Source organism: Urocampus carinirostris, chromosome 8 (genome assembly GCF_059441175.1).
Source record: "Urocampus carinirostris isolate Australia breed hairy pipefish chromosome 8, RoL_Ucar_1.0, whole genome shotgun sequence".
In the NCBI taxonomy this organism is placed as follows: domain Eukaryota; kingdom Metazoa; phylum Chordata; class Actinopteri; order Syngnathiformes; family Syngnathidae; genus Urocampus; species Urocampus carinirostris.
In genome coordinates this window covers 8,728,016-8,753,512 of record NC_142356.1, presented here as the reverse complement: position 1 = coordinate 8,753,512, position 25,497 = coordinate 8,728,016, and the positions used below count along the sequence as shown (strand labels likewise).

The following is a 25,497-nucleotide window of genomic DNA, read 5'->3' as shown; positions in this document are numbered from 1 at the left end:
TAGCTCAAACTATGCATCCCACTCTTAAACTTGATATTAACACATTTTTTTCCCATAAGCCTTTTTTCAATTTTCTTTTGGTCATTTTCTTCACTGAAAATCAGCACCCTACAAATTACCTTAAAGGTATAGTGCGTCATTTGATGTGTACTTAATTTTTTTTTTCAATTAAACATTTTCTCTAATAAGTATGTTAACGATGCCCAACTGGATTCAAAGGACCCTAGTTCTTTTATTTTCCACTGCACCCATCTTCTTTTATCTTATTTTCAGCAAAGGTGTTCAGGGCGGACCAAATTAGGTAGGAAGAATAGGGGTTGGGGGAAGTGATGGAGACTGAACCTTTGTTTTAGTTTCTTTGTCTTTATTAGTTTAGCATGAAAATGGTGAAAGAAAAGGCCTGCTTCAAGTTGAGTCCAAACGCCAACCCAAAAACCCTTGGAAAAAAAAAAGTTGGGTATGTTTAAGAAATGCATGTATTTGCACGTGCATCATGAACGAGCCGACTAAGGCTGCATTGATGATACAAGGCAGGAGATGGCGGCAGTGAGTAAATAGTTTCAAATTTTGTACATCCATTCATCCATCATCTGCACCACTTATCCTCTGTAGGGTCGCGGGGGTGCTGGGGCCCATCCCAGTAATCTTCAGGCAGTGGGCAGGGGACACTCTGGACTGAAAGCCAGCCAAACGCAGGGCACACAGAGACAGACAACTCACCCGCTCATTCGCAACCTCGGGACAATTTGGACCGGCCAATTAACCTGACATGCAAGTTTTTGGAATGTAGGAGGAAACCCACGCAACCACGGGGAGAACATGCAAACTCTGCACAGGAAAGCTGGTCACTGGATTCTATCCCATGACCTCAGAACTGCGCCACGAACGCGCTAATCACTCAGCTCGTGTGCCGCCCTCAAATTCCGAACTACTCCTTTAAAAAAAAAAAAATCAATCGATTCTAGAATAGGAAATCAGTCTCTTTATTATTAGGCACAATCTCTGTATGTTTAGACAAACACACTGCCACTCCAAAGTGACAATGTAGTGCAAGTTGTTGAGGATAAACAGTAGCATAGCACCACGTTTCTGTTTACAGTCGATTGGTTTGTCTTCAGTCGGTCTTTCGTGACTCGGCAGCACTAAGTGGCCCTCACGGCAGACAATTAAAGCTTTCTTTTCTTTTAGATCATGTGAAAGTGAATCACCCACCTTAGAATTCCCTTATGATTCAAGTGCTTCTCATATAACCTCAAATGTTTCTTCTAACCAGAGCGTTTGGCTTTCTTTCCATAGTCGTCCACCACGTCAGCAGAGACGCTCTCGTCTTGGTCCACGTCCTCGTTGACGGTTTTGCCGAGGAGTTGGTAGATATCCTCGGCAGCCACGCCCATGGGCTCGGCCACCTTCACGGTAAGCATGTCCAGGGTGAGGACGGCTCCTTTAGGGATTTTCACCTTGGCCACGACCGACTTCCCTAGCTGGAGAAAAAGAAGAGTTAGAAGTGTCGGTTTATTTTAGGGCTGCAACATCAATCTATTGTCCCCCGATCACATATTGCTGCAAACAGGGCCCGATAGAAGTCACTTTAGTCAGTAGACGTGCCGTTCTGGCCTGCCCAAGATGAAATGCGCAGTTGTGGCTGCGATTCTATATCCCCAGTCGACTATTACTGAGATGGAGGACCGGCAGAACCCATATCGCTTTTCAGTTCAGGCCGCTAAGGCGTGCTATTGTGGGGTGCGTAAAATGAACTGCACTGTTTTGGCTGCGATCCATTATCCCCAGTAAACTATTGCTGAGAGCGGGGGCTGAGAGAGTACATCAGTCATGATGGGCGGCTCTTTTGCAGTTTTTTATACCTAAAATAAACAGCAACCGTGCAGCTGAAATCCATTATTGCCGGTTGATTATTGTGTTATCGAGCGCATAAATGGGGGCTACTTCGTGGATTTTTGCAAATCACGGGGGTTTTTGGTCCTCATTCAACGTGATAATCAAAGGATTACAGTACTCCTATTTCTGTAATGCATTTTTCTTTTTGCAGAGTTGAAAATGTTATCGGAGAAAACAAAACAGAAAACCACAAACACATTAAGACAATAAAAATGTACATACATTCAAAATATATATTAAATTCTGTACCACCATTGATATTGTAACTTGTGTTCCTGTCGGCACAAAATCGTGCCGCAATCCTGAAAAGCTCTAAATTTCCAATCTCTAATGTTTTATTTTCTCCTGTTATCTGTTGTACTTAATCTATTTGGTTATGTTTCAAATGGACCCATGAGAATCTCAACGTAAGAATGAGGATACCAATAAACTGAAACAGAGACAGAATCATTTTGATGAGATGCCCAAATCACATCTGACTCATTAGCAAGTTCACCAATTTCGAAATACAATCAAATTTAAATCGGCAACAAATTTATGCTTCTGTTCCTTCAACACCAATGATAAAATGTCAATATTTTGTCCGTTAATGACATTATGAGCTCTAACAGTGAACGATATTCACTATTGAGCATGTTAATTTATCTAGTAAACAATCTTTGTGTTTCTCCGCCTCACCAGATGTTTCAAAGACAGGACTTTGGTTTACAAGTTTCCTTGGAACAGGTTTCACCAATGTCCATAGCAGGGGTCTCCAACGTGGTGCCATCTAAGGACAGCCAAGGCGCCCGCGGACCTGCTCTGAAAATACCTCACGAGTCCTTAGTCACTGATTTTCTGGTAAGATTATTTTTTAGTGGTTGCTTGAGTCTATTTAAATCCACCAATAAAAAAACTGGTAATAACATAGTAATAACATGATAAGTTGTTATTTTAGATATGTACATCAAACTGGGTGCCCTTTGCGTTAATTAGTAAAAAAAAGTAGGTCTCAGTTTGAAAAAGGTTGGAGAACCCTAGTCTTTAGTATGTTTCAGCTGTGTTTTGATCATTTTATTTTCTTACTTGTGAAGTTTATTACCATCTTTTGTTTGAATTGTTATTTTTATCTAGATAGATAGATAGATAGATACTTTATTCATCCCCGAAGGGAAATTCACATTTCCAGCAGCATCCCTGAGCTGAGAACAGTACAATAATAAAGCCAAAAGAATACAATATACAAATACCCAGTGTGACGTGCAAATGCCCACTGTAGCGTGTTATATAGAGTAACTAAATAGTGCTACACAGAATACATATTGCAGTAAGATTCGGTAATATCCAATGTAGGTGGTGTGGTTTAATGTGGGCCTTTACTCTGCCGGGTGGAGTTAAAGAGCCTCATGGCATGAGGAAGAAAAGATCTCTTCAGTCTGTCCCTTTTTTTCTTCCCTTAAACAGTTGTTGCCTCATGTCAAACCAAAGTAGCATTAAGAATCAGAGTTGGGTAGGGTTACTTTAACTGGATTACTTTCAATTACTTTTGGATTACTCCAATTCCAAATATGCTAATAAAAGACAAAAGAAACTAAATATGAATAAAATGACTGAATTTTGTGCAGGCTTGGGGAGTAACGGAATACATGGAACGGCAAAAATGATGTTGGCAAGCTGTTTGGATTTATTTTCATTTTGTTTCTGTCGCATTTTATGTTCGTTTTGCCGGAGATCAAAGAGATCAAAGCCAGGAGAGAAAGCTTACCACGTGTTGTGAGTCATCATTTCATTCATATTTAGTTTCTTTTGTCTTTTATTAGCATATTTGGTATTGGAGTAATCCAAAAGTAATTGAAAGTAATCAAGTTAAAGTAACCCTACCCAACCCTGTTAAGAATTTGTTCCTTATATGTAGGGGAAAAAAAAAAAAACGACAAGGAGGCACAATGATTTAATTTTTTTAACCGACACGTGTCTTAAAGAAAGGCGAAACCGCACCTTGTCCCGGCACGGCTTCTCACAAGGAAGCAGGGTCTTGATCCCGCTTCCGAGAGCTCTCTCCACCAATCGGACGTTACGAACCAGCTCGGCCAGCTCGGAAGGCTCCAGGGAGGCGGCGTGGTCGCTTCCCTTCCAAGTCTTGTCCAGTGTGATGTGACGCTCTATTACCTTTGCACCCAGAGCAACGGCAGCCACGGAGATGCTGATTCCGGACTCGTGGCCAGAATAGCCGATCGGGATGTCGGGGAATTCTTTCTGATATTCCTGTGAATGAAAATCAAAGTCATACTCACACACTCACACACTATTAAAGTGACAGTGTGTAATAATTCAACGCTAGCGGTCAAGTATGTTAGATAGGAGCTGAAGCATGTGCATTGGTAGGAGACGCACTAAGGAAGTCCAAAGGGAACCGCATGGCAAAAGAAGACTAATTTCATATTTTCTCTGGCATGTGCTAGGACGAATTTCCGCCAGCGAGTCGACATGAAACCTGGTGTTAATCCCCGCCAGCAAAAACAAAAGTCTGAGCAAGCTGGATACATTAAAGCAGCTGAAAGGAGCCAACACCTGTAGTTAGTTAGTTAGTTAGATACTTTATTCATCCCCGTAGTGAAATTCATACTTCCAGCAGTATCCTTTTGTTGTTTATCAACAGATTAACTGGATGGCCTTGGGGTGCTGCGTTGTAGTTTAGCAACAGCGGAGTGGATGACGTCACTCGCTAGGCCAAAAGTTTGACGTCCCTGCAGCAGATGGAAATCTTTGTGCCCAGGGTTACACCACCTCGTGTTCACGTAGATAGCGAGTCCACCTCCTCTCCGCTTCCCGCAGGCGTTTGTGTCGCTGTCTTCCCTAACAGCGCTGAAGCCGGGTAGCTCCGGGATGCTAGACGTGAGCCACGTTTCCCTAAGTCACAGCAAACTGCACTCCCTGTACGCTTTAATGTTTTTCACCAGCACAGCCAGTTCGTCGGTCTTATTTGGTAGAGGGTTCACATTTCCCATGATTACGGACGGTACCGAAGGCTTATAACGCTGCTAGCCGCTTAGCCTTAGCTCTGGCTCTGCATCCACGATAGGCCCCCCTCATCAGGCCGGCACGAGAATTCTTCAGGGCAAGGAGTTGATTCCTCAAATAAACGCATATTTGTGCGTTAAAACCCATAACCATAGGATAGAAGTAATCCAAAGTGTAGTTGTCAAACGGGACGAAAAACACAGAAGATAGAAGCAGACACTTAAAAACAATAAATCACGTCGGCTTGTGAAAAGAACTTCAGAAGACAGAACTTCAGGAGAGATCGATCGTTAGAGGGAGGCTCGACGAAGACTAACTAGACTAATTCGACAATAATTTGGCTAATTCGATGGAATTCACTTAGTTAAATACTTTAAGAAAATAAATCTGCCCCCATGTGAAAATGCCGGCTATTCTTGTGAATGAAGGTTATGTTTGGTTAATGGAGTCAGATAACTAATTCGAACAATTTGGTAAACGCTACATTTTTAATAGTTTTTTCCCCAACAGTGGCTAGAAAAGGAAACATTGGGAAAAAAAAAGCATCAGACGCCTGTTCGAAGGTACTCAGTGATGAGCATATAATAATAATAATTAATAATAATTTCCTTGTATTGTCATTCTGTGTAACAATGTACACAGAACGAAATGTCGATTACACCTGACCCGTTGTAGCGAGCCGATGCAGCCGCAGCCAACAGAGGGCGCCGCCGACCACTTTTTAAGTCTTAGGAATGACTCGGCCGGGGCGCGAACCACCGACCTCCCAGTCTCAAATGTTGGCCTGGCTGTTTTCCTTTAAGCGCGAAAAAGCACCACCGGGACAAGCTAACTGGGCTTACATAGTAGTAAAACGACTGCCAAACATGTCCCCTTCTTCAAGTTGTGTAATATAATTCCAAGATTCTAAATCTACAAAATTGTGTTTTTGAGATAGCAATAGTGTTTTATCTGAACAAACACAGTATTTTTATACCACTAGGAGTCACTACCTAACACACACTGGAGACTTAAGTAATCTGTTGTTATTACTGTGATGACTTTGAGGTTGACATCTTCAGCCTCAAGAGGGTAGGCACTGGTGCACTGTAGGATGGCGAAATTTTCATTGTGTTCCTTCACCGTCTTGTAAACGCGACGCATGGTCTCCATGGATTGCATCCCGCTAGAAACCACCATAGGCCGCCCTATTAAAAAAAAAAAAGATTTTTCATTAGGGCAGCAACAAGAGGTAGAGCAGGTCAGTAGCCGGGACAGGGGAGCAAAAAACGTGGTCGATATCAGAAAAGGGTTCGAAGCCGGGAAACAGACAGGAGCCAAAACAGAAGTGAGTCAGGGTCGAAAAGGTTGCCTAGTGTAAGCTGAGGTTCGCAGACGGACTGACAACTGGTGACAGAAAGACGGGGGTTTATATAGTGACAGGGAGCCAATCAGAGTCCAAGGCAGTTGGCTGCAAAGCTCTGTGGGACTTGTAGTACAGAGTCAAATCATACAGGAGAATGCCAGTTTATCTGCTAAAAAACCCCACGTGTATTGGTTCATTTCTCAGGGAAATTTCTGTTTTATTTTCCGCCTGCACAGCGAAAGAGCGAAAGTTGTATAATCCATCCATCTATAATGTGAGCCTGTGCTGTCCCAGTCCGATGCGGGGCTTATAATTCACGCATTTGTTACCTCCCGTCTCGATGACTGTAATGCCCTACTCTCCGGTCTTCCCAAGTCCATAAACAAGAGCCAAGTTTGATCACATGACCCCGATTTTAGCTAACCTGCATTGGCTCCCTGTTAGCTTAAGATGTGATTTTAAGGTTCTCTTGGTATGATACAAAATCATGCATGGACTTGCTCCCTCATATCTTTCACATTGAATTTCCCCTTATGTTCCGGTCTGGAGCCTTCGCTCTGAAAATGCCAGTCTACTAGTGATCCCAAGAGCCAAGAAGAAATCTGCAGGTTCGAGAGCGTTCTCCATTCGGCTCCCGGTGCTGTGAAATGGTCTTTCCCCTGAGATTCGATCTGCAACCTCAGTGGAAATGTTTCAATCTAAGCTTAAAACACACTACTATTCTATTACTTATGAATGACTTATATTTCATGTTGACAATATCTGTGTACTATTTGTTATTGCAACATCCATTTTGGCCTGGTCATCCTGGAAGAGGGATGACCTCATGTGCAATCCCTTCTCAAGGTTTCTTCATTTTCCTCATGTTGAGGTTTTTGAGTTTTTCCTTGCCCTCATGTAGGTTTTAGAACATGGGATTCTGTCATAATAGTCTGTGGTTTGCAATAGTCTGGTCTGTGCAGCCTTTTGAGACTTTTTTGTGATGAAGGGAATCACAAATAAACATAACTTGACTTCTTCCCATTAAAGTTAACTCTAAGAAACGCTACCTTAATTTTTGGCATGGCCCATAATAAATATCAAATATTGATACATAATCATTGCACAGATGGACATTTCATAATGCCTTGTTCAGGTTTAGCATCCACCTGTCCTCTTGGGAGCAATCCATAGGAGGCGATGGCGCTTTATATGAAAATGAAAGAACACTGTCAGCATCATTTTCAAGCAGACTTGTTGGGGAAAATGGCAACAATTTCAAGCATTTCACCCAAATTTAAGCATTTTTTTTAATCCTTAAAAACACATTAAAATTCAAGTATTTCAAGCAAACCCTAATGATCACATGACTCTTTGTGATTAAGGGCCAATAAATAAACAGGACTTGACTTGGCTTTGCTTTTGGCTAGCCACGTACAAATACATCTTGTAGACACACACAGTATTCTGTTTTCTAACACGGAGTATGGCCTGAGTGTATACGTAGTCAATGTTTTAGTCACTTCCTTATAACCTTGCCCGACCTTGGAGAAGTCTCACTCCGTTGAGGGTTGTGGGTTTTTTCAGCACATTCCAAATGATTGTTTTGGCTATGCCTCCTCTCTCACCTTCTCATCTGCTTTCCTCCAAAGAAAACAAGCCCATCTTTCTGTTTGCTTAATTAACAATTGCGCAAGCAATAGCTAAAGCTAAGAGCAAGCAGCTTAAGCAAACATTCGAAAGGGCAACACCTAAACGACTATGAACAGTACTGTCAGTCAATCGTTGTTTATTCAAATTAGAAGTATAATAAGGTTCTCTATCCAGACCTAGATGAAAAGACCACAGGAAGCACAAGTAAAAACTAAAGCTAATACTAAATACTTGTCTTATAATGAAATGAAATGATCTACATTTATATAGCGCTTTTCAAGTCAATGACTTCCCAAAACGCTTTACAATGTGCTCCACATTTCCCAATAGCGGCCTTGCAGCCATCTAGGGCGCTAACCTGCTTATTGGGGGTATTAGGGGTTCAGTGTCTTACCCAAGCTCACTTCGACATGTAACACGGGCGAGCTGGGATTCGAACTGGGATCCCTTGATCCCAAGACGATCGCTCTACCTCCTGAGCTACTGCCGTAGACCCCCAGGATATGGCGTCCCTGCCATGTTTACGGTGTGGAATACGATGTGTTTTCCTTACTATGCGACATCAACAACAAATAATTTGTAAACTTTGTGGTGTTTGGTCAATGCTATACAAGTTGCTCACATATCGAGATCATAATAATATTTTATTCCTGCAGTCCAAATGATTAAAATTGGATGGGTTAATAAAATCTTTCACTGCACAACTGCTATTTAAGGTCAACAAAAACATAGTGCCAGAAAACATCCATAAATTATTCATTCGGAAGGAGGGAAATTATAATTTAAGGGGCTGTAGTGAATTCATAATCCCAAAGGTGAGAACCACCAGGAAAAGTATGTGTGTGTCTGTGTGTGGAGTCAAGCTTTGGAACGGTTTTCAAGACGAGATCAAACGGTGTCCAGCTCTTCCCTTGTTCAGGTTTAGATACAAAAAAACATTACTGGCGGAATAGAGAGATGAGGAGGGTGGGAGATTGGGAATAGTGCGTCTAGTTAACTTTGTGTTGTTGTTGCTATTCTTATATAATAACTGTTATTATTAATATCATTACAATTGTTGTTATATCATTGGTATATTTGGTGGGGAAGATGAAGGGGTAGGTAATATAAGCATTTGCTTCTTACTACCCCTTTTCGAACATATTATGTAACGTTATTTTGTTGTTGAGTTATTGTTTTTGTTCGGTTTTTATTTTGATGTTCGAATAAAGTTTTCATTCAATCATTCATTCTCGTTCAGTTTCTAATCTCGTGCCCTTTGTAAAGACTTTGCAAATCAATAATACAATAGCTGGATTTTCCCTTCTAGCTTTGTTGTGAGAGTCCATGACACAAATCCATTTCCCCAACCACTGACTCTGCCAACATCTCGAAAGACAAACATTCCATTCATTTACAGGAGGTGACCAGACTCTCCAGCTGGATAACACAGTTTTTATTGGCCTTTCATGCATGGGACCATGAAGACTTAAAAGGCCGGGATTCAAGGCAGGCCCCAGGTTTGGGGCCTTGCCACCCCAGAGCCACGTGGCTTGGAGAGCCCGTGGTTCTCTCCGTTCCTGTTGTCTGGAGTAGAATCAAGATCCACCGCCAGAAAGTATAAGAGCTAGTTTTCTTCAGCTTGCTGTGAAGCCATGTGCTCCCTTACTCACACTTCCTTGCCCTCATGTATGTTTTAGATCAGGGGATGGTGTAACGATAGTCTGTTATCTGTAAGTCTGGTCTGTGCAGCCCTTTGAGACTTCTTGTGAATAAGGGCTATACAAATAAACATGACTTGACTACTGTATTTTTTGCAATCTTCTCATTAGCTATGAGTTCCAAGGCTTGCAGTGATTTTAAAGTGAGAAGCAAAACCATGATAACCAGGGAAACGAAGCTCGAGATAATGAAGAAATACGAAAAGGGCACATGAATCGAATTAGTTGCTGAAGTGCAAGTCTGTAACCAATCAACGATTTGGACTATTAATATAAATAAGGAAGCGATAAAATCAAGGACAGTTTCTAAGGGGAATTTTCACAGGCGGAGCTTTAAAATAGGTCTCATTTTTAATCCACCTGCTACTCCAATCAACCAGCTCAAGTCACCTTACACCCAAAGTAAATACGATTTCATTTTTCTTTTACAAATATATCTATAATACACATAAATAGTAATTACTATATGATATTTTGTGATTTGGATGTTTTTATCTGGGGAACCAGTGGTAATTTCCTACCTTTTTTAGCAGTCTTCTCCAGGTAGGGGAAGTTGTTGGTGTCTCCTGAGCCCACTTTAAAGAAAGGCACATTGAGCTCATGGAGGAACTCTACCGCCATCTAAGAGGTGCAAACACATCAGACGGAAAGTATGATTTGTAAGATTTGCTTTTCTCCATTCCAAAAACAATATAAGGTGACCTACTTCATCCATTCCCGAGGCCGTAAAGAAGATCCCTACTTCTTTTGCATACTTCTGCAGCTCCCTGTACTGCTCATGGTTGAACTCCAGGTGGCGCTTGTGTTCACCGTAAGTTTCTCCCCAGGAATGTTTGGCTTTGTAGGGACGTGCTAATGCTCGTTTGTTGAATTTGTACTCCAGTTCGCTTTTCTGGAACTTGGCACAATCTGCGCCGCAGTCCTGTCAAAGTGGATTGAAGGCAACAACTTTATTGACAGAATGTATGTCATTTTGTCGTTTTAAAGGGACAATGTGAAATAGTTGACCAATAGATGTCACTGTGTTTTGAAACCGAAAAGTGCTACAAAACACAAGAAAAATTCAAACTAGGGAGACTCAAAGAGACAAGGAAGCCAAATTTTTCCTAAAAGGGACAGTGTGTATTTTATTTTTTTTTACCAAAAGATGTCGCTATATTGCTGTGTGCAACCGAAAAGGAGTTCTACAAAGCACAAGGAAGAATACAAACTACGGAGACTCAAAGCCACCAAATTTTTCTTTTTATTTAAAAAGAAAAATAGGAGGAGGAAGAACATATTTTAAACACAAAAAAAGAAAAAAGAAAGGAGAAAAAGAAATTCAATGAAAAAAAAAACAAAAAACAGGAAAGAAAGAAAAAAAAGAAATTAATACAGAAAATAAAAATCAGGAAAAGAAAATGAAAAAAGGAAAAGACAAAGGGAAAATGAAAAAGGAGAAAGGGGAAGCAGAAAGGAAAAAGTAAAAAGGGCAGAGGAATAAAAAGAAAGGAAAAATATTTTCAAAAAGAAGAGGGATAAATACAAAAATGAGAAACAGTCTATCCATTTATCTACCTTGGTCATATTCCTCAAGAGGGGGACCGACAGAAAGACAAACATGTATACAAAACAAAGAAAAGAAAAAAGGGGAAAAGTAGCAAAAAACACTAAAATAATTCTCACGTGTCATTCAAGGAGTTATCAATAGGAGCAAAACGGCCACCAAAATACTTTTGATACGGTTCAGAACGGATTAATGAGTTTACCATTACTTTTCATTGGAAAAATATACTCAGTTCTCGACCACATCAGACTTCCGGGTTCCAAACTGGGACTAAGCTAAGGCACCACTTTATCTTTTTAAATTTTGGGTTCCCATTTATTTTATTGTTAGCTTGTCCACCAGAATTCATCAGTTTGGTTGTATATATCCATATAAATGATTACCTTTGCCATTTTGATCATTTTCTTGGCCAGCTCGATGTCTCCCTGGTGGTTTTGGCCGATTTCAGCGATAATGAAGCACGGGTGGTTGGCTCCAATCATTCTCCCGGGGCAAAGTTCGAACTTTAAAGGCATGTTGGCGGCAAAAGTAAGAAAAAATATGAAATTTGAAGGATAAATGCAAAATTCTGGAGAGAGGTGTGGAGTTTCTCTATGCTTGAACTGGAGAGAAACCCGGAAGTATTAGGATGACTCATGTCCCGGAAGTGACTTGATTTCCGCGTTCTTGACACGATTGGTGGCTAAACGGCTTTTTTAGGATATAACAAAACAAATGTCTAGTTTTTATATATATAAACCAAAGAGTATTACTTTTCTCTATGGTGTTAACTATAATGCATTTTTACAATCACGTTTCTGCGCTTTGTTGTTTACAAAAATAAAGGCAAATAGGTTTCAAGTATTTTATGAAGATTTGTTTGAATGAGATTGTAATTTTCCAATTTTTCTCTCTTTTCTTCTTCGTTTCCTTCTATTTTGTCTTTTTTTGTTGTATTATTTCTTCCTTCCTTCTTTGTAATTTTTTCTTCGTTGTATATCTTCGAATCTTCTTCGTATGCTTCCTTCCTTCTTTGGATTCTTTCTTCCTTCCTTCTTTGTATCTTTCCTTCCCTTGTTTTTTTCATCCCCTTTTCCCTATTTGTATCCTCCCTTTTTTCCTTGTATTTTTCTTTCCATCCTTTTTTATATTTTTCCTTACTTGTTTGTATAATTCATTCCTTCTTTGTATCCTTCTTTCCTTCCTTCTTTGAATGCTTCCTTCTTTGTACCATTCCTTCTTTCTTGCACTTCTTTGTATCCCTTTTTTCTTTATCTTCCTTCCTTCCTTCCTTGTATCCTTGCTTCCTTCCTTCCTTGTAGTCTTACTTCCGTCTTTGAGTCCTTTCTTCCCACCTTTCTATTTTGTATCATTCCTTCCTTCCTTTTTTGTATGATTACTTCCTTCCTTCTCTGTGTCCTTCCTTGTATTATTTCTTCCTCCCTTTTTGTATCCTTCCTTCCTTCTTTGTATCTTTTCTTCCTTCTTTCCTTCCTTTTTTGTATTCTTTCTTCCTTACTTCCTTGTATAGTTTCTTCTTTGTGCCTGTCCTTCCTTCTTTGTGTCCTTCATTCTTTGTGTCCTTACTTCTTTGTGTCTTTCCTTCTTTGTATCCTTCCTTCTTTGTATTCTTTCTTCCTTCCTTGTATAGTTCCTTCTTTGTGTCTTTCCTTCCTTCCTTCTTTGTATCCTTCCTTCCTTCTTTGTGTCCTTCAATTCTTCATCATTTGTGTCCTTCCTTCCTTCTTTGTATCCTTCCTTCTTTCCTTGTATCCATCCTTCCTTGTATTCTTGTTTCCTTCCTTGTATAGTTCCTTCTTTGTGTCTTTCCTTCCTTCCTCTTTTGTGGCCTTTCTTCCTTGTATACTTTCTTTCCTTCCTTCTTTGTGTCCTTCCTTCCTTCTTTGTGCCTTTCCTTCCTTCCTTCTTTGTATCCTTCCTTCTTTCCTTGTATTGTTCTTTCTTTGTATTCTTTCATCCTTCCTTGTATAGTTCCTTCTTTGTTTCCTTCCTTCCTTCTTTCCTTCCTCCTTTGTGTCCTTCATTATTTGTGTCCTTCTTTCCTTCCTTCCTTCCTTCTTTGTATCCTTGCTTCTTTCCTTGTATCCATCCCTCCTTGTATTCTTTTTTCCTTCCTTGTATAGTTCCTTCTTTGTCTTTCCTTCCTTCCTTGTATACTTTCTTTCCTAACTTTTTTTGTGTCCTTCCTTCCTTCTTTCTTTGTATTCTTTATGTCCTTCCTCTTTTGTGTCCCTCCTTCCTTGTATACTTTATTTCCTTACTTTTTAGTGTCCTTCCTTCCTTCCTTGTATCCTTCATACTTTTCTCCCCTTCCCTTAAATACAAATAAATGGAAATAGAAACTCATAAATATATCAATACAAGAACGAATGGAGAAATGTCTAGAAAATGTATTCCTCCAACGGAAAAGAAAATCAAACTTCTGCAGATGCTCCACCGAGTCATGACCGGCGTCCATATTGCCAGGAACACGTTTGTTCTGTTCCCGTCCTGCAGGTCATGTCTCCCGTCCGTATTGAAAGAGGAAGAACATTGAAAAAAAGCTCGGCCTTGTTTATTTAATTTGCATCATTTGAACAGATGTCTTCTTTTTCACCCTGCCTTTGATTCATCCATGCACCAGCGCACCTGTGTCTTTGTATTTCTGCTCTCTTTGTTTATTTGCATGACATTTACTAGACAAATCGAGATTTCTGCTCCAGGCTCCCGGAGATCCTGGACCTTTTCATCATGAATAGTTTACTAGATCCGATAACGACTCGACATAAGCGTATAAAAAAGAGAGCACAAAGGAAAGACAGGACTGAGGGAAAAGAGAAAAAAGGACCGATAAAAGGGAGAGATAATAAGGAAAGGACAAAAAGAGAGAGAAATAAAGAAGTAAAGAAGAGAGAAGGAAGGAAGTGAGAAAGATCAAAGGAGAGAGAAATACAGAAAGAAAGATAAAAAGAAATAATGAATGAATGAAGAGGGGGAAAAGAAGAGGAAAAGAGACAAAAGCATGAGAGAAAGAAAGAAACAAAGGAAGAGAGGAAAGAAGGAAGAAGCAAAACAAGGATGAAGAGAGAAAATAGATAAAACAGAGCAAGAAAGAAAAAAGAGCAGGAGAGAAAGAGCAAGAGAGAACAAAAGAAAGACAGGACTGAGGGAAAAGAGAAGAAAAAAACGTGAAAGGAAGGGATAATAAAGGAAATGACAAAAAGAGAGAGAAATAAAGATGAGAGAAAAAAGGAAGTGAGAAAGATCAAAGGAGAGAGAAATACAGAACGAAAGAGAAAAATTAATAAGAGCAAAAAAAGAAGAGGAAATGAGACAAAAGCATGAGAGAAAGAAAGAAACAAAGGAAGAGAGGAAAGAAGGAAGATGCAAAAGAAGGATGAAGGAAGAGAGAAAAGAGGAAAAAGAGCGAGAAAGAAAAACAAGCAGGAGAAAGAGCGAGAGAGACCAAAGGAAAGACAGGACTGAGGGAAAAGAGAAAAAAGGACCGATAAAAGGAAGAGATAATAATTGAAAGGACAAAAAGAGAGAAATAAAGAAGTAAAGAAGAGAGAAGGAAGGAAGTGAGAAAGATCAAAGGAGAGAGAAATACAGAAAGAAAGAAAAATAAATAAGGAATGAATGAAGAGAAGGAAAAAAAGAAGAGGAAAAGAGACAAAAGCATGAGAGAAAGAAAGAAACAAAGGAAGAGAGGAAAGAAGGAAAAGGCAAAAGAAGGATGAAGGAAGAGAGAAAAGAGATTTAAAAAAAAGAGCGAGAAAGAAAAAAAGGGGAGGGGAGAAAGAGCGAGAGAGACCAAAGGAAAGACAGGACTGAGGGAAAAGAGAAAAAGGAAACGATAAAAGGAAGAGATAATAAAGGAAAGGACAAAAAGAGAGAGGAATAAAGAAGTAAAGAAGAGAGAAGGAAGGAATTGAGAAAGATCAAAGAAGAGAGAAATACAGAAAGAAAGAGAAAAAGAAATAAGGAATGAATGAAGAGGGAAAAAAGAAGAGGAAAATAGACTAAAGCATGAGAGAAAGAAAGAAACAAAGGAAGAGAGGAAAGAAGGAAGAAGCAAAAGAAAAATGAAGGAAGAGAGAAACGATAAAAAAAGAGCGAGAAAGAAAAAAGAGCAGGAGAGAAAGTGCAAGAGAGCAAAGGAAAGACAGGACTGAGGGAAAAGAGAAAAAGGAAACGATAAAAGGAGGAGATGATAAAGGGAAGGACAAAAGAGAGAGAAATAAAGAAATAAAGAAGAGAGAAGGAAGGAAGTGAGAAAGATCAAAGGAGAAATACAGAAAGAAAGAGAAAAAACAATAAAGAATGAATGAAGGGGGGGAAAGGCATAAGCAAGAAAGAAAGAAACTAACGAAGAGAGGAAAGAAGGAAGAAGCAAAAGACGGATGAAGGAAGAGAGAAGAGATAAAAAAAGAGCGAGAAAGAAAAAAGAGCAGCAGAGAAAGAGCAAGAGAGAACAAAGGAAAGACAAGACAGAGGGAAAAGAGAAAAGGGAAACAGTAAAAGGAAGAGATAATAAAGGGAAGGACAAAAGAGAGAGAAATAAAGATCAAAGGAGAGAGAAATACAGAAAGAAAGAGAAAAAGAAATAAGGAATGAATGAAGAGGAAAAAAAGAAGAGGGAAAAAAGACATAAGCAAGAGAGAAAGAAATGAAGGAAGAGAGGAAAGAAGGAAGAAACAAAAGACGGATGAAGGAAGAGAGAAAAGAGATAAAAAAAAAGAGCGAGAAAGAAAAAAGAGCAGGAGAGAAAGAACGAGAGCCAGTAAGAAACCAAGGAAGATAGGAAAGAAAGGTACAGAGGAAGGAGGTGAAGACCATCGAAAGTGCAAATGGAAATACCGCAACATTCAGGGCACCCCAGAGCCATGTGGCTTGGAAAGCCCGTGGTTCTCTCCGTTCCTGTTGTCCGGAGTAGCATCAAGATCCACCGCCAAAAAGTATAAGAGCTAGTTTTCTTCAGCATTTTCATTTCAATTGTTTGTTCGTCACATTCCTTTAATGATTCAAATATTTAAGTGATTTATTACAGACTGTATTCTCTTGCGGTACATTTTTCCAATCACTTCAGAATTTGAAACAATCGAGTGCAAAAATAAAAACAACAAAAAGGGATATATCGTTTTCGGCGGCGACGTTCCCCGGGGTCCGCGTTTCAGGATGGAGCTAAAGGCCGTCCACCGCTTCAGGCGTGACGCTCTCGTCCTCGTCCACGTCCCGGTTGACGCTTTTGCCGACCAATCGGAACAAGTCCTCGGCCGGGACGCCCATGGGCTCGGCCACCTTCACCGTGAGGATGTCCAGACTGAGGACGCTTCCTTTGGGGATCTTCACTTTGGCCACCACCGACTTCCCCAGCTGCGGAAAGGGAGTGACTTGAAAATCCAACCGGTGAGAACCATCAGGAAAAGTATGTGTGTGTCTGTATGTGGAGTTCGACTTTGGAACATATTACAGGATGAACTCAAACAATGTCCAAATATTCACCTGTTCAAATCCAAATACAAAAAAAAAGTACAGAGAGAAAGAAAATGGCGTCTGAATGTAATAGCAAAGGTTAGATGTAAGTAAATTAACATTGTTATTATTATGATATGATAATAATTATAATTATTATAAGTGTCATTAATTAGTATTATTGTCATTATTGGTGACTGAGTGATATTAGGGGATAACTAGCATGATAGATTTAATGGATGGGTAAAACTGAATTAATCTGGTAGGATGAAAACAGTGTAGAAGTGGTGATGGTGATGATAATGAAGAGACTGTTTTTCCTTCTTCCCACTTTTCCGCTCTACCAGACTACGTTCCCTACACCCTTCCTTCCTTCCTTCCTTTCTTCTTTCCTACCTATATTCTTTCCTTCCTTTTTTCCTTCCTTTCTTCCTTCTTTTCTTCCTTCCTTCCTTCATCCTTCCTTCCATACCCTCTCCATTCCTTTCTTCCTTCCATCCTTCCTAACCCTAATCCTTCCTTCCATCCCCCCTTCCATCCCTTCTAACCCTTTTCCTTCCTTTCCTCCATACCCTCTTCATTCCTTTCTTCCTTCCATTCTTCCATAGCCTCTCTCTTCTTTCCATCCATCCTTCCATACCCTCTTCCTTCCTTCCTTCCTTTCCTTGCTCTCCCACCTGCTTTTCAATTTTCTCTCCTTTCCTCTCTATCATACTACCTCTCCTACTTCCTTCTGTCCATTTTTCTAAACCCTCTTCCTTCCTTCCTTCCTTTCCTCTGTCAATCCTTCCTTCCTTCCTTCCTTCCATACCCTCTTCCTTCCTTTCCTTGCTCTCCCACATGCTTTTCCTTCTTCTCTCCTTTCCTCTTTATCATACTACCTCTCCTACTTCCTTCCCTCCTTCTTTCCAAACCCTCTTCCTTCCTTCCTTCCTTCTTTTTGTCTATCCTTTCTTCCTTCCTTCCATACACTCTCATTTCCATACCCTCTCTCTTCCCTTCCTTCCATACCTCCTCTCTTCCTTCCTTCCTTCCTTCCATATCCCTCTGTTTCTTCTTTCTCTCCATCAATCCATACCCTCACTCTTCCTTCCTTCCTTCCTTCCATCCATCTTTCCATACCCTCACTCTTCCTTCCTTCCGTCCATCCTTCCTTCCATACCCTCTCTCTTCCTTCCTTCCATACCCTCTCTCTTCCTTCCTTCCTTCCATACCCTTTCTCTTCCTTCCTTCTCTCCATCCTTCCATACCCTCACTCTTCCTTTCTTCCTTCTGTCCATGGTTTCATACCCTCACTCTTCCTTCCTTCCTTCCTTCCTTCCATACCCCGACTCTTCCTTCCTTCATTATTTTTCCTCCTTCCTCCTTTTCGTTCCTTCTTCTTCCTTTCCTTGCTCCCACCCACCTGCTTTTCTTTCTTCTCTCCTTACCTCTCTACCACACTACCTCTCCAACTCCCTTCGTTCCTTCTTCCTTCTTTGTGTCCTCCCTTCCTTTCTCCTCAATATAATAGGGCGTTTTACCTTTCTATGGAAGGGTTCTTCGCAGGGTAACCTCTTCTTCACCCCGCAGCCCAAGGCCCCCTCCACCAGGCGGACCGAGCGGATCAGTTCTTCCAGTTCGGCGGGCTCCAGGGACCCGGCGTGGTCGCTTCCTCTCCAGGTCTTGTCCAGCGTGAAGTGACGTTCGATGACTTTGGCCCCCAGGGCGGCGGCGGCCACCGACACCACGATTCCGGGCTCGTGGCCGGAATACCCGATCGGGACGTCGGGGAATTCCTTCTGAAATTCCTGCAGGAGCAAAAACGTGAGAGTCGGGGTCACTACCAGATTGTTTTTAAGCACCGGTATTATTCTTCTTCTGATTTCTATTTACTGTGATGACTCTCAGGTTGGCGTCTTTGGGATCAAGAGGGTAAGTGCTTGTGCACTGCAGGAGAACAAATTTGTCGTTGTGCGACTTCAGGGTTTCGTAGACCCGACGCATGGTCTCCAGGGACTGCATCCCGCTGGACACCACCAGGGGGCGTCCTAAACACACAACGAAGAAAAACGTCACGTCGACGTTGTATTGACACGATCACTTTCGTCACTGTGAGATCAATGTACATTTGACTATAAAGGATTTTATATGATTGACTCATTTTACACATTTTCTGCAATAAAAGGCGCACCTAAGATTGACCAGGAATTTAAAAGAGTGTCTTAGAAGCCGGTGCGCTTTATATACCGGGAATTACAGTGGATACAATTGAAAATGCATAGTGAAGGATTTTATACATTTGACTATAAAGGATTTTATACGATTGAATACAAGTTACATTTATTGAGTTTAATGCAAGATTTTCACTGAGTAGGCTTTAGTTCAATGACAGGTCAGGTTGTTCCAAATGCAGAATATTTTTTCTAGTTCTGTTGATAACAGGACTCTGATGGAGGACGGCAGGCGTTGTTTTGAGTATTCCAGACATCGCGATGCTCTTCGATGAGATGGTGAAGCCCAGGGGGGCTTCCTTGGCACGCCCATGGGAGGAGTCGGCACGCCATTATGCGAGGAGAAGATGGCCAATAGGAAAGACAGGACTGAGGGAAAAGAGAAAAAGGAAAACGATAAAAGGAAGAGATAATAAAGGGAAGGACAAAAGAGAGAAATAAAGAAGAGAGAAGGAAGGAAGTGAGAAAGATCAAAGGAGAAATACAGAAAGAAAGAGAAAAAGAAATAAGGAATGAATGAAGAGGAAAAAAAGAAGAGGGAAAAAAGACAAAAAGCATGAGAGAAAGAAAGAAACAAAGGAAGAGAGCAAAAGAAAGATGAAGGAAGAGAGAAAAGAGATTAAAAAAGCGAGAAAGAAAAAAGAGCAGGAGAGAAAGAACGAGAGCAAGAAAGAAACGACAGGAATGAGGGAAAAGAGAAAAAAGAAATGATAAAAGGAAGAGATAACAAAGGAAAGGACAAAAGAGAGAGGAAAAAAGGAGGCTAGACAGATAGATGGATAGATAGATGTCTACATGTCTCGATAGATGGATAGATAGATAGATGTCTACATGTCTCGATAGATAGATAGAGATAGATAGATGTCTACATGTCTCGATAGATAGATAGATAGATAGATAGATAGATAGATGTCTACATGTCTCGATAGATAGATAGATAGATGTCTACATGTCTCGATAGATGGATAGATAGATAGATGTCTACATGTCTCGATAGATAGATAGATAGATAGATGTCTACATGTCTCGATTGATAGAGATAGATGTATAGATAGATAGATAGATGTCTACATGTCTCGATAGATAGATAGATAGAGATAGATAGATAGATGTCTACATGTCTCGATAGATAGATAGATAGATGTCTACATGTCTCGATAGATAGATAGATAGAGATAGATAGATAGATGTCTACATGTCTCGATAGATAGATAGATAGATGTCTACATGTCTCGATAGATAGATAGATAGATAGATGTCTACATGTCTCGATAGATAGATAGATAGATAGATGTCTACATGTCTCGATAGATAGATAGATAGATAGATGTCTACATGTCTCGATAGATGGATAGATAGATAGATGTCTACATGTCTCGATAGATAGATAGATAGATGTCTACATGTCTCTATAGATAGATAGATAGAGATAGATAGATAGATGTCTACATGTCTCGATAGATAGATAGAGATAGATAGATGTCTACATGTCTCGATAGATAGATGGATAGATGTCTACATGTCTCGATAGATAGATAGATAGATAGATAGATGTCTACATGTCTCGATAGATAGATAGATAGATAGATGTCTACATGTCTCGATAGATAGATGTCTACATGTCTAGATAGATAGAGATAGATGGATAGATAGATGTCTAGATAGATGTCTAGATAGAGATAGATAGATAGATAGATGTCTACATGTCTCGATTGATAGAGATAGATGTATAGATAGATAGATAGATGTCTACATGTCTCGATAGATAGATAGATAGAGATAGATAGATAGATGTCTACATGTCTCGATAGATAGATAGATAGATAGATGTCTACATGTCTCGATAGATAGATAGATAGATAGATGTCTACATGTCTCGATAGATAGATAGATAGATAGATGTCTACATGTCTCGATAGATAGATAGATAGATAGATGTCTACATGTCTCGATAGATGGATAGATAGATAGATGTCTACATGTCTCGATAGATAGATAGATAGATGTCTACATGTCTCTATAGATAGATAGATAGAGATAGATAGATAGATGTCTACATGTCTCGATAGATAGATGGATAGATGTCTACATGTCTCGATAGATAGATAGATAGATAGATGTCTACATGTCTCGATAGATGGATAGATAGATAGATGTCTACATGTCTCGATAGATAGATAGATAGATGTCTACATGTCTCTATAGATAGATAGATAGAGATAGATAGATAGATGTCTACATGTCTCGATAGATAGATGGATAGATGTCTACATGTCTCGATAGATAGATAGATAGATAGATGTCTACATGTCTCGATAGATAGATAGATAGATAGATGTCTACATGTCTCGATAGATAGATAGATAGATAGATGTCTACATGTCTCGATAGATAGATAGATAGATAGATGTCTACATGTCTCGATAGATAGATAGATAGATGTCTACATGTCTCGATAGATAGATAGTCTACATGTCTCGATAGATAGATAGATAGATGTCTACATGTCTCGATAGATAGATGTCTACATGTCTAGATAGATAGAGATAGATGGATAGATAGATGTCTAGATAGATGTCTAGATAGAGATAGATGGATAGATAGATGTCTAGATAGATGTCTACTTGTCTCGATAGATAGATAGATGTCTACATGTCTAGATAGATAGATGTCTAGATAGATGTCTAGTTAGATGTCTAGATAGATACTTTATTCATCCCCATAGGGAAATTTTCTATTTTGTATCCCTCCTTCCTTCTTTCCTCTTTTCCTTCCTTCCCACCTTTCTATTTTGTACCATTCCCTCCTTCCTTGTATAGTTTCTTCTTCGTCTTTCATTCCTTCCTTCTTTGTGCCCTTCCTTCCTTTTTTGTATTCTTACTTCCTTCTTTCTTTGTGTCCTTCCTTCCTTTTTTGTATTCTTACTTCCTTCTTTCTTTGTGTCCTTCCTTGTATCATTTCTTCTTTCCTTCCTTCTTTGTATTCTTTCTTCCTTCCTTCTATAGTTCCTTGTTTGTGTCTGTCTTTCCATCCTTCTTTGTGTCGTTCATTCCTCTTTGGAGAAGTCTGTTTAGCTTTATTAATGCGTCCAAAAAAGAAGAAAATCTTCACCTTTCTTTGCAGCTCTTTCCAGGTATGGGAAGTTATTGGTGTCTCCTGAGCCCACTTTGATAAAAGGAACGTTCAGTTCGTGAAGAAACTCCACCGCCATCTAAAGACACAAAATGGCATCGTTTATATTCCTCGAAATGGACAGTGTGTCACCGTATTGTGTAACACGAGAGGCAACGAATGCTAACGAGCGCAAGGAAGAATACAAACTACGAGAGTTAGCTTCTCATTTTTTGTGTGCAGTCTTCCGCGAAAGAAGGAAATAAGATACAGGTAAAGAAAAAAAGAGACTATAAAAAGAAATAACACGAGTGGAAATGGTAAGATAGAAAGGAAAAGGGGAAAAAAAATTTAAAAGGATGAAAAAAATTGAAAAAAAGAGAGGGGAAAAACAAGAAAAATTAAAAAAAAATCAACCAAAAAAAAAGAAGAAAAGAAAGGGAAAACAATAAAGGAAACGCAGCCTGAAAAAACAAGGAAAAAAGAAAGGACACATTTGGAAAAAGGGAAAAAAGAGAATCAAAGAAGAAAATATCTTGAATAAAACAAAAAAAGGAAAGAAAAAAATTAGAAGAAAAAAGAAACATGCAAGAAAAAGCAAAACAGAAAAAAAAAGGTGAAACACAGACAAAAAAAGAAAAAAATACACATTGTTTTGGGGGGCTACTTGTAGCAGAAAAATAAAGGACAAACAAAAAAAGAGAAATATTTTTAAAAAAGGAAGAAAAAGGGTAAAAAAAAGAGAAAAAGAAAATAAGAGAGGGAAAAGAAGAAGAAAAAAAGAAAAGAAAAAAGAAAAGAAAAAGAGGAATAAGGGTGGGAGGAAATGAAAAGTAAAGAGAAAAACAAGGGAAAATCTAAAGGAAAAAGGAGAAAAACAAAAGAGAAAAGGGAAAAAAGAAAAGATAGAAAAAAGGAGAAAAGGAAAAATAACAAAAAACAGAGAAAAGTCAAGTCAAGTCATTTTTATTTGTATAGCCCTAAATCAAGAAGAGTCTCAAAACGCTTCACAGAAAAAAGAAAAGAAAGACGAAAAAGAAAAAAATGTGAGAAAGGAAGAAAAACATTAAAATGGAGAAAGTTAAAGGGCACAAAAAGAAAAGAATGAGAGAAACAAGGAAAAGAGAAAAGGAGAGATAAGAAAAGAAAAAGGGAAAAAAAGAAGCAAGTGGAAAAGAAAAAAGAAGAACAAAGAGACACAACACACATACACTGTCCCTTTATCTCACCTCATCCATAGCCGAGGCTGTAAAGAAGATCCCCACTTGGTTGGCATAGTCCTGCAGTTCCTTGTACTGCTCGTGGCTGAACTCCAGGTGGCGCTTGTGCTCCCCGTAAGTCTCTCCCCAGGAGTTTTTGGTTTTATAAGGACGCTCCAGAGCGCGCTTGTTGAACTTGTGGTGCAGTTCACTTTTCTGGAACTTGGCGCAGTCTGCGCCGCACTCCTGTACAAGTAAGTCCGCATTTCATATACTCTTATTTCTCACTTTTATTTCTCCATGTTTACATTTTAATCCTTTATAATCATTTATAAACCCAAATGTCAATTTTTTCGGTTATTAAAATGTACACATTGCATTGGGGCAATAACGATATATACATATTTATATATTATTCATATTATAATCCCATTTTTTTATTATATCTAGTTATTTTATGACACAGACACACCCAACTTTGGTCATAAATTTAAAATACTTCTTTTACAGTATTTTATATCAATATTTACATATAAATATATACGTGAATAATTTGTAACACACACGTCTAACTTCAGTCATAAACTACTTTAGTTTTCAAATTAAAAGATAAACATTCTCCAGGGAGATTAAAGAAATATATCCATTTAAATATATACATTAATACTAAACGATATTTAATCACAAACGTAGTAATTTGATTTATAAACGCACTCGTCAAAGTTCTGTAATAAAAGAATAATGCTATTTTGGTTTTTCAAATTAAAAGATAAACATTCTCCAGGAAGAATGAAGATATGTATACATTTAAATATATACATGAATCCTAAACAATACTTAATCACTCAAATTGTCATTTAATTCTGAAAGACAGCCGTCTAATTTCGGTAATAAAAGAATCATACTAGTTTGTTTTTTCAAATTAAAAGATAAACGTTCTGGGGGGGGGGGGGGGGGGCAATATATACATTTAAATATATATATTAATCCTAAACAATATTTAACCACAAACATAGTAATTTAAATTATAAACACACTCGTCTAAGATCTGTAATAAAAGAATAATGCTATTTTGGTTTTTCAAAATAAAAGATAAACATTCCAAAGGGAGAATAAAGAAATATATCAATTTAAATACATACATTAATCCTAAACAACGTCTAATTACAAACATATTGATTTAATTTATAAACACACACATCTAACTTCGGTAATAAAAAAATCACATGATTTTGGTTTTTCAAAATAAAAGAGAAACATTCGCCAGGGAGAATAAAGAAATATATACATTTAAATATATACATTAATTCTAAACACTATTTAATCACAAATATACTAATTTCATTCATACAATTACACGTCGAACTTCAGGAATAAAAGAATCATACTATTTTGTTTTTTCAAATTAAAAGATAAACATTCTAAAGGGGGGGAAAAAAACAATATATACATTTAAATATATATAATAATCCTAAACAATATTTAATCACACAAATTGTCATTTAATTCCTAAAAACAGCCGTCTAACTTCAGTCATAAACGAAAAATATCTATATTTTTAAATATAGAATAATAAATATAAGATAATATATAGTGCAAATGATAATATAATATATACTAAATATATATATATATATACTTCTAAATATATGATTTTTTTTAATGAAAAACACACACATTTCACCTCAGTCATAAAAAATGTTATATATTTTTCATTAAATATAGAGATATAAATATAGACGTCATTTTTAATGTTTTTTTTAATCATATATAGGAATTGAAGCCGAAGTTTTTTCATAGAAAAAAGAAAAAAGAGAGAAGAGAACAACTCTCCAGCGATTACCTTTGCCATTTTGATCAATTTCTTGGCAATCTCAATGTCTCCCTGATGATTTTGTCCGATTTCAGCGATAAAAAAACAAGGATGATCGCCTCCGATCATCCTGCCGGGACACAACTCGAATTCTAACGGCATTTTTTTGGGCTTTTGTTCAAAATGGCGGGAAAAAAAAAAGCAGAAGTTGTACGTAGGCGGTAGAGCGGCGGAGAAGAAGGTCGCAGATGCGTCGTAATTGCCTATTTAAGCGGAGCATGGGCGTCGGCATGGCCTGAAAACAAAATGGGAGTGGTTAACGTTCGCAAAAGTGCACCGACAGGTAATCCGGTAAACTAGTGTCATGTCAAAACAAAGGAAGCAGATGTGAGCGAGTCGGCTAGCGTGTAAAAAACGGATCTGGGGTCTTGAATCTAATCAAAATGTATCTGTTTGGCACTTTTCTAGCACACACAAAATGGTTAAATGGCATTTAGGGGGGAATCCGGAGAGCAGGGAATTATAATAATTGTCTCAAATCAATGACTAGCTGATACGGTGACTTTAAAGTTGATATAATATGAATTT

The 25,497-nt window shown here is 38.7% G+C and overlaps 2 protein-coding genes across 2 annotated transcripts; both read right to left on the bottom strand.

The window, feature by feature from the left end:
- Positions 1 to 967: 967 nt before the first annotated feature.
- LOC148360637 (N-acetylneuraminate-9-phosphate synthase-like) lies at positions 968 to 11,758 on the bottom strand. Its single transcript, XM_088343006.1, has 6 exons — positions 11,503 to 11,758; positions 10,280 to 10,495; positions 10,095 to 10,194; positions 5,929 to 6,083; positions 3,874 to 4,140; positions 968 to 1,481 (listed from the first exon to the last, which is right to left on the bottom strand). The coding sequence occupies exons 1-6, from the start codon at positions 11,632 to 11,634 to the stop codon at positions 1,266 to 1,268; spliced, it is 1,086 nt and encodes a 361-aa protein (XP_088199132.1). The 5' UTR covers positions 11,635 to 11,758; the 3' UTR covers positions 968 to 1,265.
- A 4,335-nt stretch (positions 11,759 to 16,093) lies between these two features.
- LOC148360636 (N-acetylneuraminate-9-phosphate synthase-like) lies at positions 16,094 to 25,184 on the bottom strand. The gene is made up of 6 exons (XM_088343005.1): positions 24,940 to 25,184; positions 23,127 to 23,342; positions 21,898 to 21,997; positions 18,449 to 18,603; positions 18,097 to 18,363; positions 16,094 to 16,474 (listed from the first exon to the last, which is right to left on the bottom strand). The coding sequence occupies exons 1-6, from the start codon at positions 25,069 to 25,071 to the stop codon at positions 16,283 to 16,285; spliced, it is 1,062 nt and encodes a 353-aa protein (XP_088199131.1). The 5' UTR covers positions 25,072 to 25,184; the 3' UTR covers positions 16,094 to 16,282.
- Positions 25,185 to 25,497: the final 313 nt, after the last annotated feature.